Source organism: Oreochromis aureus, linkage group 2, assembly GCF_013358895.1.
Source record: "Oreochromis aureus strain Israel breed Guangdong linkage group 2, ZZ_aureus, whole genome shotgun sequence".
NCBI lineage: Eukaryota > Metazoa > Chordata > Actinopteri > Cichliformes > Cichlidae > Oreochromis > Oreochromis aureus.
In genome coordinates this window covers 11,094,272-11,113,531 of record NC_052943.1, presented here as the reverse complement: position 1 = coordinate 11,113,531, position 19,260 = coordinate 11,094,272, and the positions used below count along the sequence as shown (strand labels likewise).

Below are 19,260 nucleotides of genomic sequence, written 5' to 3'. Positions count from 1 at the left end.
TTAAAGATCGATTTATCGATTAAAATCGATTCTAGCTTGGATAACGTGATATCCAGCTTTCTTTTTATAGATATAAAAATATGGAAATGTACTGATGCAAGATCTGAATTATAATATTTCTGACTGTATGAGGCAAAATTTCCCCTATTCAAATCGTATTGAATCAAATCGAATCGAATTGAATCGAATAGAATCGTGGATCGAATTGATTCTAGAAATCAGTGACGATACTCAGCCCTATTTGATAACTTCTAGCTTATAAAATTAGACCTTCAGATTAAAGGGTTGCCACCTCGTGTTTATAGGGATTCCATGGCTTCATCCGAGTGATCTTTCTCACACTTGCAATTAAACACAAAGTTTCATCCACCATGACACAAAAGAGACTCACACACCTGTTCCTGATTAATGTCCTCGCACACACATTTTGAACATTTTGGTAATCAGCGCTTCTAATGACAAAGTGTATCTGTTAAACCTCTGAGCACCAATTTAGAACTGTGCACCCAGATGAAGGTAATGATTTAGATCATTATGAGCTACTTTCATTTTCACAGCTGTTTCACATTAATACATTTGAATCAAAAGTATGTAGTATGTTCGATGCCGTAGAAACTGAGCTCAGTAAAAATATTTTTTCTCTCTCTCCATTTGGTTATTGTTGTTTTTTGCAGTGCTGAATTTGTGTCATTTTCCAAATCCCAGACTGATGACAGAATATAAGCAATGTTTTTTTTATGATGGCAACAGTACAGATAGTGCCCAAATATAATTTAGTATACACAGGTGTTACTGGTGAGTTTCTCTAATAATGTCAGATCTTGACCTTAGTGTGTAAAGTATTTTGAGAAGAACATTATGATGAAGGCAACAAAGCTGAAAGTTTTTATCCCACTAGAGGGCGCCAGATGTTGTCATGATTTATAAAAAAAAAAAAAATCATATAAAAAAATGAAAAATTCAGTTGGGTTAATTTCAGTCACTACATCTTTCATCCAGTTCAAAATAAAAACATTTATCCCTGTTAGGTTTGAGCAGCCATGTGATGTGGCATCTTACACCAGACAGTTTCCAGCCCAGCCAATCCAAGCATGCAGTTATGTGTCGTGGACATGACAGCCCTCCTTTACAGCCATGTCTGCTTTGTTTTTCAACAGAAACTCCACATCTCCATTCAGTTCCTCAGTGTGCCTTGTTACAGTTCACCTGGTGAGGTCACATTCTCAAATGGTGATTTTTTTCTCAATGAAGTCCACCAGTCATGACGATCCCATCAGAGAATGGTTTACTGTTTTTTGAAATCACTCACTATTAATCAATATTGAATAAAAATGGATCATTATAAATGGTGGTTATGGGGATTTTATATATGTTTAATATTTATGGGGATTTTATACACACACATAAATAAAAAAGGTTATGCATTGTCAGATAGTCGATGCCAACGGTTCCAGAATGTTCCTGCAAATTTTAACAAATTTTTAATTCACTTTTAACAAAAGTTAATTTGTTGAGAGGGTCCAGGTGGTCCATCTTTCCTCTTCTTATTTCAGTTGCCACAGTAGATTAACTGCTTTCATCTTACCCTAACCTCTTCTGTCACATCAACCCTCTGCATGTACTCCTTCACTAAATCCAGGGGTCTTCCCTCTTCTGCAAAATGCAAAAGAGCAGATGAATCATTACATGGGTTAAAACTTTTTAGACAATGTTGTTATTTATCTAAGAAATGTGTCATTTGGAAACAATATTACTCAATAACGATCAATTACACAAATTGAAAATTTGCATAATTATGATGAAGGAACTGACCTCCCAGCCCATTGTTCCTTCAGTGGTGCTAGTTTCAGTCATTATGCAAATACACTGTTTATAAAATTGGGGAAACCTGCAGTCAGCTGAGACTGAAGAAGTCACTTGGATGAGTGACGAAAGACGTTTTAACCCACTTTGGCAAGGACTGCCTAAAGCTTGTACGTCAGTATGAGCAAACAGCACATAAGATGGCAGATTACAGGAACCACCTGAGATTCAGCCTCAGATGCCAACAAAACAGGATTACTCCCAAAAGTCTGCAAATGAGCTCTTCAGTTAAAGGCTTCTGGGCAACAAAAATCCTTCAGAAGGCACAGCACCAGCTGCTTAATGAACGGGTGAGACATTTTACCATCGACATGCTAAAATCTAAGGAAGAGCGGATTCGAACACCAGATCCAGAACACGTTGGATTTTGTTGAGAATGTGAGAGATGTTATTATGGAGACAGATGAAACCATGGTCTGGTACGATGTTACATCTCTCTTCACTTGCATCCCAGTCATGGAAGCGTTGGTGGTAGTTCGTAAGAGATTACAGGATGACCCCAACCTCAGCAACAGGACCACTCTCAGCATCGACCAAGTGTCCTTGCATTTGGAACTGTGTTTCATTTCACCTACTTCACATACAAGGGTCAGTTCTACAGGGAGAAACATGGGTGTGCCATGGGTTCCCCAGTTTCAACCATCGTGGCCAATTTGTACATGGAAGAAGTGGAAAAGATGGCTTTGTTATCCTACCCTGGAACACCACCAAGTCTTTGGTTCAGGTAAGTGGATGACACCTGGGTGAAAATCAAATCTCAGGACGACCACATTTCATGGATCACATTAACTTGGTGAACCGACACATCAAATTTGTCAGGGAGGATATGAAAAGTGGCAGGTTAGCCTTCTTAGACTGTGAGATTTCCATCAGTAATGGGGGACATCTAAAAGCTGATGTGTACCGTAAATCTACACATATGGATCAGTATTTAAGGTTTGACTCTCATCATCCACTGGAGCACAAACTGGGTGTCATCAGGACACTACAACATAGAGCGAACACCATCCCCACAGACTCAGCGGCCAGACAAGCAGAAGAAATTCACATCAAGGAGGCCCTGAGTAAATGTGGTTAAGGCACCAAAAGAAAGCTCCAGCCAATCCAGGAGAGAATGACAACAGCTGCCTAAGTGAAAACTTGTAGTGATCCCTTATGTGTCAGGAGTATCGGAACAGCTGAGACGCATTTTTTCTAAACATCGGGTCTCTGTAGCTTTTAAACCCCAAAGCACGCTGCGCCAAAAATTGGTCCACCCCAAGGATTGAAACCCCGACACAAACAGAGTCGGCTGAATCCTCCTGAGGCCACATTTGTAGGCCGATTACGTCACAGCGACACGATGAAGGCTGTCGTAGTGTCAAATTTGTAGACTCCGACAAATGCAGCCGACAAATGCGTCCTCCTTTTCCCCGAATTTGAAGGACGGTTCGGGTGTATCCTTCGTGGCCAACCATATCCCAGAATTCATAGCGCGGCTTAGCCAATTCCAGTTTTCAACAATGGCGGCCGCTACTAGGTTTTTAATATTACTCTTATTACTCTTTCTGGATCGCAAAATAAACCTTTAACATATTTTCAGGCGAGAACGTAGCTGTGTAAACTTCAAATATCTGCTCGGTTTATCAAGGTATCACATATTTGCAAAAGTGCTCCGACGTTTTTGGAGACGTCTGTTATCCACCACCTCGATAGCTAGCCGAGAGCTTGAGGGTCACTAGAGCCGCCGAGAACAGCAAACTCCCGGCACATCATTTTCAGATCACCGCGGACTTTCGCTACTCAGGTTAAAGGTAATATATAAGTCACTTAGACAACCTAAAAATGTTATTGTTTGGATTAAAGTTATTAGATTAGATTAGATTAGATAAAATAAAACTTTATTAATCCCCCGGGTGGGTTCCTTCTTTGTTTTCACACAACTGAATAAACGTCAAACCGAAAACTGATTAAACAGAAGTGTGAGATGGTCCAGAATTTCCACCAGTGTCCTGTTATATTTTAGATAGCAAGGAGCAGACAGCTGAGTTTATTACACTCCACCAAGACAGCAGTGACGCAAATCTGAAGGCTAGACTGTCCAGTTTCACAGCCACAATTAAAAACCTGGTTACATCTACCATGACACATAAGAGACACACAGAGCTACTGTTAATTAATATATTTTCAGACATTGAACTCTTTGGATATCAGTGGTAATGTGATAATGAGCTGCCACCAATTGGTTTAACATTGTCCGTAATTTACAATTACATGGATACATTTGGTGCAAAAAGGATTTTGATGAAGTTTTATGCTTTGCTAAGTGGACTGGACCCAGTAAAATAATTGGCTATGTACTAGTGAGCTGTGCTCAAAGGATTCCCCCCCTCTCTCTCTCTCTCTGTCTCTCTCTCTCTCTCTCGCGTCACACGCGCTCAAACACACATTTGGACATTTGGCTAAGCTACCAGTTTTAATGTCATGATAGATTTCTTAAATGTTTAACTTGTATTTGCATACTTTCTGAGTGGCAGCAGGACACTGAAAGAGATCCTTCTACTGCTAACCCTTCATTAAATGTAAGTTATGGTTTTGTGTTGGTATTTTCATGTTAAAACTATGAAACAATGAAAGGTTATATTTATAAGTAAACCAGAAGGTGAACCATGATGTCACATTTGTTTCAGTGAATATTAACTTTGTTCAATTGTTATTTTCATCAAGCTTTTATTACAACTATAATCATGTTAATTGTTATCAGTAATTATAATAAGCAAAAAGCCTTGTCATTTCTATGAGGGTTTAGAAAGAGTGTGTCACTGTTTGTTTAACTGTGCTCCTCTTACAGAAGGTAAATGTAAAGATGCTGATTTTCTTTTCTGACTGCCAGTCTTCATCCAATGAAAAACACCTGTAGACTGGAAAAAATTAGTTTTCTTAAAATCACTTTAGTCAGGATGTTAATTATTCTTATATGAAAAGGAACACAAACCAGCAGCCTGCATGTTACTACTGACCTGCTCTAACCTCTAGTATATGACTCAATCAGGTTGTCATCCTGTTATTTCTGACTGCCCACACAGACACAGCAAGCTCTTCCCTCAAAACACTTTTTAAAAAATGTTTTTTGGGGGGGTTGACAATGTGATGAGATTTACAACTGACAATATTAAATCTAAAAAGTATATGTGAAGCTGCCAGAAACAAAGAAGTCAAATAAACAATATGTGCATCCAATAAATTCCAAGGCTGTATAATTCATTACCACTAGAGGGAGACATTGTGTAAAACAAACAAACAAACAAAAAACAACCCTGTGATCGTTGTTGTTCTATTACTTTGATGTTCAGATTTTAAAATCAAATAATAAAACCTCTACCTCTGTTTAGTTTAACTGTAATCTGGTATATTATATAAAACTTTATTTCTTTATTAAAAGATATGCATACATTCTTAAGATTTGCACTTACATTTTCAGTGCTGTCCATCCCACACCCCCTTTTTTCAATTATCTAAGTTTAATCTAATGAGTTTTAAAATACTGAAGTCTTCTAGTATGTGTGTAAAGAATCATTACTCATAATGTTGTTGTAACTTTTACCAGTTTGGTAAGGAAAGGTTTAGAACGCTGGATTATTATTATCACTGTTATAAGCCATGATGTATTATTATTCTGCCACCTAAACATATTTCTGTAATTGATCGTTTCCATGTTAATCTATAATATGTCTTAGTCAAAACCTCTTTTAGTATAAATGATAAACTTTTCCTTCTCTTCCTCTCAGTCTATCACACATGAATTCTCTTTTTTGTCAGGGCTAAAAGGGGAAGAAAAACTGATACCACTTCCTTTCATCCTCTCAGTGCATGAAAAGATAACTTCAATACGACCTCACGTAAAGATTTTCACACATTGTCCTCTGAGGCTGATGACTAACAGGACACACTGCAGTCTGTTCAGAGAAGGACACACACGTTTTTTTCTGAGGAAAGGGTTTGAAAGCTCCTGACGATCAACAGAGGCTCAGCAGCTGACATGGAAGCTGTAGTTGGGCTGCTACTGATGTGGCTCGCATTCTCTCATGGTGAGCTTTTCATGTTATAATTCATCATACTTCATTTCTGTGTATAAATAGCATGTTTTGCAGTCACAGGATTCAAAACTGTCAATGACACAAGTTTTACTAAATAAATAAATAAATAAATTCAGTTCAGGACATGTTGAACATAATAACAGTGCTATTGTCTGAACTCTTTAACTTTACATTATTGCTACGTTCTAATATCATTTCAACATTTCAATCATTACTGTTTTTTAGTTTTTGCTTTTGTTTACTTTTCCTTTTGTTTAATTTTCCATGCAGGTGTGGAAACTCACTGTGATAGCAGACAGAATGGAACTCAGTGTTATGGAGCTTTGGGAGGAACTGTGGACATCCAGCTGATGGACAGCACCTCAGAAATACCTGGATACCAACTGTTAAAAAATTTATCATCAATACTAAATGTCAGGAATAATACGGTTATTTTTAATACCATAGCACACAGGTCTCTCGTTTTTCTCAGTAATCGAACATTTAGGATCAATAACCTGAGCAGGAATGACAGTGGCAATTATACCCTTCAAACCTTTGATTCAGATGGAAGATCATCAGGCGTGCGGTCTTTACAGTTGTTTATTCAAGGTATTTTTTTTCTCTGTTCGGAACAGATTATAGATATAAATTTAACATTGTTTTGATAACCTTAGTGATATAGCACAAAATACACAAGCTACATGTATTTTATGCTTTCCCTGTTCTTCATTAGAGAGTATGAACAATGACAAAGATTTAAATTTGAAATGTAAGTCATCTGTGTGTGTTTCTCTCAGCTCCTGTGTCCTCTGTCCTGCTGGTCTCTGAGTGTCTGTCCCAGGGAGAGATGAGGGTGTCCTGCTCCTCTGGGGGAGGGGACAGTCCTCAGTACAGCTGGACTCTGGATGGACGCACTCTGACAGATGCTGAGCTCCTTTCTGTAAATAATAAGACCAACAACATCACTCTGAAACAGCACGTCTCAGGACGTCTGGTCTGCTCAGTCTGGAACAGCGTCAGTAATGTCTCAGAAGAACAGAAGATCTGTCGTGAGTGACAACATTATGAATGAAAGTCAATAATAACAACTAATTCGTTGAACATTTTTCACGAATTATTTGTTTTTTGCGGCCAGGTTTCATTAACTGCACCTCAATCAATGGGACAAAGATATTAGGATGGGTGCATGCAGACAGGAATGGCCTGTGTATTAAACCAACAACAGAATCTACCCCAGTCACAACAACTTCTGTGGGTAAGGAGACTGGCACAGTGTCAATTACACAATTCAGCAATGAAACCAACAGTGATGGCCGATGGTACATTAGTAAGTGAAAACTAACTAGATCCACTGATGTCACTTTCTCTTTCTTTATGTACTTTTTACGAAAAAAACATACATTTGATAACTGAAACATCTGTTTTTTATGTATTTTACTTTTGAAACAGGACATTTGCCCCTGATCGGTGGTGTTCTCTCAGCACTGGTATTTTTCTTAGTTGTGGGTGTGGCAGTCATCTGTGCTCAGAGGAAAAAACAAAACAACAAACCTACAAAACCAAAAGGTACAAAAATTCCTCTGTCATATATAAAATCTGTGGGTATTTTTAACTAACAAGGTTTAACACAAAAGCCGAGAAGACCGCTGTGTACAAAGGTAACAACATCTGTCTACTATAAACTTTAAGCATTGCTAAAGAACTAATTTTAAAATGTATCTGACTCATTTTCTCCGGTCTATGAGCTGAAGCTAACCAGGTCTTTCTGCAGCATATATCACTGTGAAAATATTTTTGAAACTCTCATAAAGAAAGCACAAAAACTTCACAAAAATGAAAACCTTTAAAAGTTAACCATCTGTAATACTCTGCTTGTAACAATCTTCTTGCTACTCTGCAGAGGAGGAATGTGACCAAGATGTAACCTATGCTGATGTCAGGATCATGAAGCAACAGGGGAAGCCAGCGGTGCAAACAACACAGGCGGAGGTGGAGGTGGAGTACGGCCAAGTCAAGTTTTCGAGGCGATCTCGGCACACTGAACCAACAGGAGATGATTGTATGTATGCAAAGGTCCAAAGATTCCGGTGATTTATGTAATCGGTGTGTTCACAGACTGAAGGTCCATGGAAGGAGGAGATGATGTCAAGATGCCAAAAGGTCTTTCATTTAATGCAATTACCCATCAGAAAAACAAAAACCATCAGATCTCATACGTATTGATTTTCTTTGCTTTCAGTTTACTTCTGTATCATAACTGGGCATCAACACCATCAGACTTAGGTGACGTCTAGGATATCATTTCATATGACGCTACACAAGCTGTGGTAGTTTTGTAGCTATTTAAAATTTGTAAACATAATTATTCATATTTTTCTACTAACTTTTATATTTATAGGACGTTGTACTAGTTTTTAATCATAGTTAGAATTTATGAATATATTTTATCTTATTTATTGTCTAAACACTGATAAACTGCAATATTACTACAGTTTTAACAATACAGGTGCACTCATTTAATCCTGAAACAGCCACTTTCTAATGCCAAAGTTTTCATTTACATTTATTTAAAGTGTGATTATGTAACAGATCTAGGTAATGAGTTGTGATTTGCAAAAACATAATTACTAATAGTTTGGTGTAGTGTGTGGGTGGAGGTTGTCTTCCTTTGGCTCTTCAGTCCAAAGATAAATTTACAGCAAAGTGTTTCAGGAAGTTCACAGTAAGCAGACATGTGAGCGGATTTGTTTCCATGATGCAAATACTTCTGCTTTTTTCTCAGACGTTGGTTTTCATTCTTTCTTCCTTTGTTTTCGACAGAAAACCATTTGTATAAGATCGAACCATTTAGTGCAATAATACAGTGGAGTGGGTTGTGTAGGTTTAAATGTGACACTGGTTGTAATATAAAAAGGAGTAAGTTTTGTTCCTGTGTATCAAGACCAGCAATCTTATCAATACTTGTCACATTATGTCTTCTAATTCCCTTCAAATATAAAATTGATTCAGAAATTCAATTTTTAAATGTTAAGACGCATCTGCTTTTTCATATTTAAAGTGGACTTTAAATGTTTGTGTTGATGTAGATTTGTGACCACACTAAGAGGAGTTCAGTGAACTAGCTGTAGTTTGAGGAAGAAAGCTGTTTTACTGCATGTGAGATTCTGAGCTGAAGCCACCCGTTTATCATTTAACAGCATCAACTTATGTTTTCTATATTTAGTTCAATTACACTTCCTACGTGTTTGTGGTTTTGAGTTTAAGTTGTACCTGTGAAAACAGAGATGACGTTATCAGTCTCTTCAAACAGTGCATCGTTTTTAATCAAATATAAGCTTCTAACTTACAGCTTTGGAGAACTGCTGATATCCATTCAAATAATTTTAAATTAATAAAAGGTCAGCTGAACAAAAACCCGCTGAAGCAGATGTTTCAGTGTTAATCAGCAGGTGGAGTGGGGGTCATGGATAGAAAATTATTTTAGCATGTGTTAAAACTAAAACTAAGTAATAATGTTTAAGATGAATAGCTGTTAAAAGGAGAATCACAGCTGAAAACAGGATAATGCACATGTTTAGACCAGCTCATTAATCAGAGATTACAGAGATTCAAGATTCAAACATTTCATTGCTGTTTGAGTCTCAGACAGATGCACGTGCAGAGCACTGCATGGTGAACCTTTTCTTACAGATGCAGAGTAATTCTAAATAGGGTCATTTCCAGTACGGACACCTTTGGTGTGGGTGTGAACGTGGTCAGGCTGACTATCGCGTCTCTTTGAAGCACAGGAAGGCCGATAACACATTTGTATAAACCATATTTTATTAAAATGAACTGGTGCTGAATTAGTTTGGTCCCGTTCAGTTTACTGTAACTTAATGTTTGCCCATTTCAGTTCCTCTTTTCTGCATTTAGACTGTTTTATAAAAAGAAGAAAATACCTTTCATGGTTGAGTGTTTGCTCCAAAATGCTGGTAATATTTTTGTCACCTGACAAATGCAGAAGTTGCAACTGTTGCCACAAAACAGATGGAATACATTTGGTTTGATATGGGGTTAAAGGTTGATAACCATGCACTAACTTTATGCTGATTCATACTGCCATAAAATTGGTGTTTATGATCCATTACAGTTGTAGTGTCCTCAGTTTATTTTTTGATCATGTGATCAGTCAGCAAATGCTGCTTTGTACATCAGAGCGTCCCAGTATGGGCAGCATTGTTTCTACCTTTTAATGTCTGTGTGGCATAGGAAATGCAAACAAGTAAACTGTTGCACATTCACTCCTGAGAAGCTGAAGCACAAACACACCAGGTGATTTTATAATTGTCGTGACATGATCATGTGATGCTGCCTCGCCATGCCAAAGCTGTTAAACTATAAAACCAGACTGGCGCCAGTTCTCCGGTCTTTAGCACTTCAGTTTTTAAACTGATAAAAGCCTTGAACTATAAATGCTTTTCAAACAGAATATAGTTTATATTTTTAATGCAAGAAAATGAAAACATTTTTACATTTTTTTCTTTAGTATTGTACATTTCAGATTTTGTAGTTTTATTGGTATATTTTTTTTCTGTAAGACAAAGTGAGTATGTAAGACTTTGTTTTTCCACAGACAGTTATAGACACATGCACACAGACACTCAGCCATACATACAAACCGCATCCACGCATGCATGCACATACAGCACAAAACAAACACACACACACACACACTTATGCCTTAAAGTGGCAACTGCCGTAATAAATAATGCAAATTACAAATTATCACCGAAAACCAAAATAGTCCTGTGCACCGTGAAACTAGTCTTTTGTCTCTTTCTGTAACCTATAATCTATAACACACCTTGTACATATTGAAAATTGTTTTCTGTTTTTCACACAATAAAAAAAGAAGAAGAAAAGATTGTTAACGAATGTAAATGTTGTGTTTATTTATTGTTATTTTTTCATAATTTAATATATAGGATATAATATTGAGGTCAGCTTAGGCTTTATTGTGATGAATTTAATGTCAAGGTCAAGGTCAAGTTTATTTATATAACACCTTTAAAACAACCAGAGTTGACCAAAGTGCTTCACAGGCAGCCAATAATAAAACATAACAAAAAGGAAATGTCAAGGTTTAGATCGAATTAAAGGCCAGAGAGTAGAAATGAGGCTGGAGCAAAGACTTAAATGTAGAAACAGATTCTGCAGTTCTAGTGTGAAATCGTAAGGCGTTTCAGAGACTCGAAGGAACAGTTGAAAAATGTTAGTCACCTTTATTTTTAAGTCTAGTTCATGGAAGTCACATCTGATTGGAAGACCTCTGACAAGAGTGTGAACATAAAAAAAAGATCCAACAAATAAAGCGGTGTAGGCTCATTTAGAGTCTTAAAAGTGATGACAGGAAGCCAATGTTTTGAGCATTTATAGATAGAACTTCATACTAATGTTATATTTCTTCATCAAGAAGCCTTTCCCTATAAAAACTGCGGTGTATGAAAAGCACATTGACCCACGTGAATGTGGCTACAGCAAATTAACAGAAAATACAACTCTAAATCAATAAAACCTCAGTGCTGAGGAGAAGGTTTAAGCAGCAAAGCCAACATAAACTCCACTTGAAACACACAAAAGCATGCACAAACACACTGAAATAAGGAAGAGCTGAATTAGAAAACGGAGACTTTCTTACACTCTAAACACTTGTGATTACACAACTGCACACACTGCACACACTGCACTGTTGATAAGTCAGTCATTTATTTAGAAATGGAAAAACTTTTAATCGTTAGATGACTCATACCTACTAAATTTCCACATCTTTTGTTTCTCCTTCCTTTCTTTAAAATTACAGTGAAAAAGTATCAAAGTGTGTCAACATTTCTTGCATGTACAGCACATCCTTTAACATTTCATATATACAGACATTGGGTTCTAAAAAAAATAGAGAAGTGTAGACATTTTTTAACATAAAACGCATATATCCAGTTTCTTGCCAAAGCTGAATGTCTGTGCCACAGCGACTGTAAATCACGAGTCATGCGGTTGAGCAATCTTCAGCAGTTTTTCAGGATGTGGCTAAACTCTGCCCTCTGAATGTCTAAAACCAGTGACACTTTTAATAATGCTGCCCTTGCTTTGCTGCAGCTAAAATGTAGAGTAAATGCATGTTTTGAGAAAAACTAAAAGAATAATTTAACCACCTTTCGAGTTAGATATCTGTTTTCCCCATCTGACTTCCTGTAACTTCAAGTTGTCATAAAAAAAGGCGTGTTAGTGTCACAGTACTGCCTTGGAAATAAGAAGAAGGGCTGTCAGGTTTTTTTTAATCTTTTTTATATCTGCATTTGCATTATATTCCTGTTAATGGATACATATACAAGGAAAAGACAACAAGAAAGACACTAATCCTCTTTCTTGGGCATGCACTGTTAAAACGCTATCTTGACGTTGATAATGATTAACACAAGCAAGTGGAATAAATGCCCACTCGACTCGATCCATGTGACAAACGTGTGGTGGTGACATTGTAAAAGAGAGGTGATCTTCATGTGAATCTTTTTCATTCATTCTGTGGTGAACTTGTACAACTATTAAAAACATTATTTACACACACAGATACAGTGCCAGTCTTTCACATAGACTTCACCTAGTACTCCTCCGATACTGCGTCTGACAAAATGTTCCTGCTGGGGCTCGCGGGGTTGTGAGTGTCACTGTGTGCACACAGTACAGGTGGGGTGGGTGTGGTTGTTGAGGCCTGCTGGGAATGCTGCAACTTCTTCCTGTTGATCTTCCTCTCCTTGGCACGTCTGTTCTGAAACCAGATCTTCACCTGAGACACACATGCATGAGATATCAGCATCAAGAACATTTCTAGGGTTAAGGAGCATTATGGCTTATTCCCTAAACGACATCAAATGTAACAGCACATCATTATCGTTTTCATTTCTTCTATAAATTGCTTATTTGCGGCATTAACAGGAAGTTGAAAACTGCAGCGACTTTGCTTTCTGTGGTAACTTTCCCTTGCCTTGCTTTATCTACTTGAAATTTAGTAATCTTCAACTTTCCCAGAATTACTCTGGGAGCTACAACAATTGCACTCAGCTGTGGTTTTAAGAAGCTGCAAGGGCAGGCAGAAGAAACAACAAGAACAGCATAATGACAGTAAGTTTGAGGGTTTCACCATTAACACTACTTATGCGTTTGGCCACATATGTTAACATTACGGTTTGCAGAATTTGTTTTTTTCTCTGGAGCTCGTTTCTCCAGAGGGGATTGTTTGAGAACTTTGTGCTCACATGTGCTGCATTAGTAGAAACCCTACACTTAACCATGGGAATAAGTCAAATACAGCACAGTGGTAATAGATGGCCTACAGATGCGGTTTTATTTCTAATGCACAATAACATCAACAATGTAAATCCAAGCTCCACCTTCCCTGTTATCTCACTTTGCATAAGAAAAAAAAGAAACCCACAAATGAGATAATAACCCTGTAACACAAAGTTAATGCCATATTTGAGATCTGTACATCATCAGTGGTACACTGTTTACAATCAGATATCTGCAGTATTTGCAGATATATGTGGTGAGCATGAAATTCCACAAACATGCCAAGATCATTTTTGTTATACCCCATGTGTTTTTATACACATGGGGTATAATAAGTATTTAACACAAGCAAAATATATTTCACATGGTATGAAATTCTCACCAGATGTCAGTAAGAAGCCATCCAGTCCGCACATGCAAAGAAAGATTCAACTACAGATGTCCATAAATTATGTGTAATAATAAGAAGTGACACAGGGAAAAAATATTGAACACACTTACTGACATTTATTTAATTCTTCGCACAAAAGCTTTTGTTGGTGATGACAGCTTCAAGATGCCTCCAGTGTGGCGAAACTGGTCGCAAACAAACAGAAATTCAAATCCTAAAGGCTCTGTGGGCCTCTTCTATGAACTCTGAGCTTTAGTTCTTTCTATAGATTTTCAACTGGATTCGGGTCATGTGATTGGCAGAGCTATTTTCTATTTTCTTTATTTCCTGTTTCTGAACCAAGTTGAGAGTTTCCTTGGCTTTGTGTTTGGGATCAGTGTCTTGCTGAAACGCCCACTCCTCGTTTCATCATCATCATCCTGGCAGTAGATTTTTATCAAACATGTCTCAGTACATTTTTCTGTTCATCCTTCCCACCTCCAAACTTCACTGTTGGTGTGTTGCGGTGATATGCATTGCCTTTTGACCTCCAAACATGGCGTGGATTATGCCATCCAAAGAGTTCATTTCAGTCTTATCTGACCAGACTATTCCCCCAGTATTTCACAGGCTTGTCTAAATATTGTTCAGCAAACTTTAAACATACTTCAGCATTTTTGGGCAGTTAAGTGGATTTCTTTGAGATAATGATAGAGATAAAGGTTAAACTCCAGTAACTAAAAAAAACAAAACAAAAAACAATTGTGGTTCAGGCTTTACGTTTTAAAAAATTAGGGCATATTTTTTTACCCTTAACATAAACATGTTAAATTTGCAGTAACCTTCCTTATTATTGTCACTCACAAAAGGGGGTGAAACCAAAAGGGGGGGTATCCACTGAATATATAGTTCTTGGCCTTGGCCCATAGATTTGTTAGTGCAAACCATGGGGGGTTTTCACTAGCAAATCCCACATTCTGTTTCCTAACTGAGTTTCAACAGTAACGAAACAGACTGTCTCATTGCTTCATGGGGTTTTTCTGCTGTGAGTTTAGTTTATCTCTGAATAACATAATCATTCGTTCCTCCTAAGGAGGAACCTAAAAAAAAAAAAAAAACAGAAGATGTGGTTGACTACTTTGAAAGCAGTAGGCGTTTGTAATTCTTTGAATGTGAAGAGAGAATGCAAAAGTTACACAGCCTCACAGTCTTAGACAGTTTCTATATATTTTCTACATTCAGTTTTTCTGTATAATTTCTACATTGACCGTTTATTTACTCTAATCTTCTCACCTGCCTCTCGGAAAGGCTGAGTGCCATTGACAGCTCTGACTTCCTTCTCATTGTGATATAGCGGTTGAACTGAAACTCTTTCTCAAGCTCCATCCTTTGGTGGTCAGTGTACACCACCCTGTACTTGTCCTTAGTGCGAGTCTTCCCACCTAAATCAGACAAAACAATTGCTTTTTAGTAAAAATCTATAAATATTAAGAATAGTAATCATAGGCATAAAAATAAAAATAGTGAATGTAAGTAAACAGAGTCGTTTTTTATTCATGTGTATGGCCCACATCTTTTTCAGGAATTAATAATTTTGTGTCAGTGAGTCACGAAATGTGTGTGTCGTGGCCAAACAGTCTGGTGCCACGTTCAAGTTCAGGCGCCACTTAAAACCTCATCAATTCTACTAATCGTGCTCACACTATAACGAAGGCAAAGACTCCCCACTGCATTGCATCAGTGCTTCTCCTTATCACCGTGAGTGCTGTCTACACAGCTGTTTACATAGGCAGCTATTCATTGACACGCATGTTCACATACACACTCAAGAAACTAGGAGTCACAGTTATTGATCAGAAAACTCGCTCATGTGACAGCATTGATCCAGCCACACCCACCCACACACACACACACACACATACAAAAGGGTTAAGAGAGGGTTAGCCTTTAGAGGAGACTTAGTTTAACTTCTGCAGACTCCAGTGTTATCTATCCAGTTTGTCACCATCTCACACCCACCCAGTGGACAGAGAGGGTGGGGTGTGAGACTTGTGTAGACTTCATGGCCTCCACTGTTAGCTTTGCATTGACATCTCACAGCATGATTGTCCAAAGAGAGGCGAACACCGTGATGAATGTGCGCCTGCTGAAGTTGGGTTTGTTTTTCAGTTAAAACAGATTTGCATGTGGTCCTCATGTGTTAACCAAACTTGTACGCTTTTTGCGGTTTAGTTAGTCATGCAACCACAGTGACAGCTACAAAAGTAACCCAGGAGTTTGTGTAATCTGCTTCCCCTATAGGATGTGTCTTATCAAGATGTTGCATTTCCTGTTTGTGTCACTTGTTAACATTTAAGACGGCTAATATGTGATCAGTCGCGAGAATGAAGAAGAAGAAAAAACCCAGAGACAAGTGCGTTTGAAGTACTCCAGAAAAAAGTTATTTGTATGCACGAAGCAACTCTTACATGAAGATGTTAAAAATGTTCCCTGTATTTGTATAATTCACTGATTACATTATGCAGACCAAAATAAGCCTATGATTAAGAATAAGTATAATAAAGTCCCACCTGAAGCTGTTTGTTTAACGGGCTCCTGTGGTCTTTTCCTGGGAATGAGGGGATCCTGTCCAGAGATGAAGTTGTAAGGGGTGAACGATCCCCCTCCAGCGGCGGAAGGAGCGTTGCTCAGATCCGGGTAGGTGAAGTTGACCTGCGCGGTGTTGGGGCTTGACCCCGGGAAGCTGTATGGGTACTCCTCCCGGGGCGCGTAAAGGGGGTTCCAGGTACTTGCCGACAAATCACCGACTCCCGGGACGTGATGGTGGTAGCTAGGGAAATCATACGGAGGCGGAATGTACTGACTGTTCAGTGACAGTGCCTGAGCCGTTTGTCTGATAGAAGCAGAGCTGGGGTACATCCCGGTATCCTCGCTCGACAGGTAGGGTGAATCTCTGGAAGACCTGGAAAAATCAAACCTCCAAGAGCATGTTAGGCCCCCGAGTTTATCTTCAGCAGGCTCTGTTTTCATTTCAGTCTAAGGTTCAGGCTACCTGTGCAGTAAGACTACACACCTTTATAGATTTACTGGCAAGGAGTTCGAAAGTATCATCCTGACGTCACGCTTTACCTGAGACTCACCTGCCTGCTGGTCTTTGCGACGTCAGGGCAATGACCCCGATTTACCAGGTTTGCCCTGATGAATCATTTTGATAAGGCGGTACAATGTGTGGAATGCGTGGGAAGTCCATGTGCCTTCGCGTGCATGTATATAGGGGGCTGACATTCAGCACAGAGACTACAGGCCAACATTAATAATAATATTAATAATAATAAAAATAATAATAATAATACGAACAGAGGTGGAAGGAAACAAATAGACAAACAGACAAGCAGGAAAAAAATACCACAATATATATTTTTTTCAAAGTAAGGGAATTTTTAAAATACAAAATTGCATATGTTGAAAAATAATCAGGTTCAGATTCCCGGTTACCCATAAAGACCTCATCTAGCCATGCCGAAGATTTTTAAAAAAAAATGCCCATTCATTTATTAATTTATATTTTTCTTTTCATATAATTTAGGTTCTCATTTTAAAGCTTAAATATTGTTTTTCTTCACTGCCAACTTAATCTTCATACACTAAAAAAATTAAATTCTTCAACCCCAATAAACATGCAAGTAAAACATTTGAGTAAGATAAAACTTAAATATATAAAATTAAAGGTTTATTTACTTAAATAATTAATCGTGAGGGAAAACGTGCATTGTATAAACTAAATGTAAACCAATCAAGCAAATTACATTTGCATACTGTATTGAAAAAAACGTGAAAAATGTACATGTAATTAAATGAGTTAAAGTCCATATTTTAATTATATACATCACAGGAACATTAGAACATGTAGAAAACATAGCTGTAGAAATGGCCTGCTTGCCTTCAGTGGCAGCTATGGCTCTGACCAGATAATACACTTCAGTATCATTATTATGGCAAGTATAAAGAATTTTTTTATTCTCTTAAGCTGTTTAATATACATTTGTAGTCCTTCAGACTACATGGGTTTTTCTCCTATTTGAATTGAAAATGGTTCTCCTTTGTAATTCTTTGTGTTGTGAGCTTGATTAACCAGGAAAACACATGATAAAAATCCTGAAATACCACTCCAGTGTCTTTGTTATTTATAGTCTGCTCTGATGTAAGACCAATAGTCAAGTCAAGTCAAGTCAAGTTTATTTATAAAGCACATTTAAAAACAACCAAGGCTGACCAAAGTGCTGTACAATAAAATACAAATATAAAATACTATAAAACACAGGTACATAAAATACCTCACTGATAAAACAATAAATTAAAACAATAGGTTAAACCTTGCTAAAAGCCAATGAAAAGAGGTGAGTTTTAAGAGCAGTTTTAAAAGTTCCTAGGCTTGTGGAGAATCTGATGTGAGGGGGTAGACTGTTCCACAGTCTGGGTGCAGCCACAGCAAAAGCCCTCTCTCCCCTAGTCTTTAATCTGTACCTGGGAACATCTAAAAGCATCAAGTCTGCTGACCTCAAAGATCTCCTGGGGCAGTAAATGCTAAGAAGCTCTGCCAGGTAAGGAGGTGCAGTACCGTTAAGAACCTTAAAAACCAGCAGTAAAATTTTAAAATCAATCCTAAAAGCAACTGGGAGCCAGTGGAGAGAGCAGAGGACCGGAGTGACGTGGTCTCTCTTTTTGGAACCGGTCAGCATGCGAGCAGCAGCGTTCTGCACCAGTTGGAGGCGATGCAAACAGGAACGATCTAAACCAGCATAAAGGGAGTTACAATAGTCCAGCCGTGAAGTAATAAAAGCATGGACCACCCTTTCTAGATCGTTCCTGCACAGGTAGGACTTGACTTTAGCTAAAATCCGTAGGTGATAAGAAGATCCCTTGACTACGGAGCTGATTTATTTGTCAAATTTAAAAGCACTGTCAAAAGTAACACCGAGGCTCTTAATAGGGACACAGGTCAAGCAAAAGCAAAGTTGCTTTGCTCCCTGCTATGTCATGGCTCAAAACATCCATATGAGGGCAGCAAAAAGCTGAGTAATAGCAGATAACCTTCCAGGTTTGGAGTCTTTCAAGTTCAGTCATACAACTGACCTGTTGTTAAAAAGATCCACACAGTTAATTCATCATCATCATTCTCGCTGTTAGCGTTTTATTCTTTCCATCTTCAGCTGACACCGTGCCTTATCCTATATATTGCACTTATCAAGCTCGTGCATGAGCTCATCTATATTGAACTATCATAAAAGATTCATGTCAATATCAAGATAATCATTCTCAGCTACAGTGCCTATCAGCTGTTAGCAGGAAGCTGGCTGATGTTAATGGAAGTGGCCTGAACATTAAGGAAATTGCAACATAAACATGAAAACATATCATCCAACGCTTGAAATACATTGATGGCGACCACAATGCGAACCAGCTTGCCTGAAAATAAACAAATGTGGTTAAAGCACTTATGAGGGTATGTCTTAATGTACAAAGTAAAGTTTGACCTTGATAAACCCTAAACATTTCCATTACTGTATAGTTATAATCCCATATTTAGAGATTTAGTTTAAATCTGTTTGACCTTAAGATGCCTGTTTCCTTTTTTGATCTATT

The 19,260-nt window shown here is 37.9% G+C and overlaps 2 protein-coding genes across 5 annotated transcripts; one reads left to right on the top strand and one right to left on the bottom strand.

Annotated features, from left to right (window-relative positions):
• Window positions 1–4,305: 4,305 nt before the first annotated feature.
• LOC116329098 lies at window positions 4,306–10,834 on the top strand. Of its 4 annotated transcripts, none has more exons than XM_039617602.1 (7): window positions 4,306–4,424; window positions 5,662–5,930; window positions 6,210–6,530; window positions 6,719–6,970; window positions 7,057–7,248; window positions 7,371–7,487; window positions 7,822–10,834. In XM_039617602.1, the coding sequence occupies exons 2-7, from the start codon at window positions 5,882–5,884 to the stop codon at window positions 8,010–8,012; spliced, it is 1,122 nt and encodes a 373-aa protein (XP_039473536.1). In that variant the 5' UTR covers window positions 4,306–4,424; window positions 5,662–5,881; the 3' UTR covers window positions 8,013–10,834. The 4 variants fall into 4 exon arrangements, with proteins under 4 accessions (XP_039473536.1, XP_031606897.2, XP_039473543.1 ...); XM_031751037.2 differs by having other exon boundaries at window positions 4,307–4,424; window positions 7,057–7,176; XM_039617609.1 differs by having other exon boundaries at window positions 4,311–4,424; window positions 5,710–5,930.
• A 115-nt stretch (window positions 10,835–10,949) lies between these two features.
• Window positions 10,950–16,987, bottom strand: cdx1a (caudal type homeobox 1a). Its single transcript, XM_031751001.2, has 3 exons — window positions 16,188–16,987; window positions 14,911–15,059; window positions 10,950–12,744 (listed from the first exon to the last, which is right to left on the bottom strand). The coding sequence occupies exons 1-3, from the start codon at window positions 16,645–16,647 to the stop codon at window positions 12,559–12,561; spliced, it is 795 nt and encodes a 264-aa protein (XP_031606861.2). The 5' UTR covers window positions 16,648–16,987; the 3' UTR covers window positions 10,950–12,558.
• Between the last annotated feature and the right edge of the window lie 2,273 nt (window positions 16,988–19,260).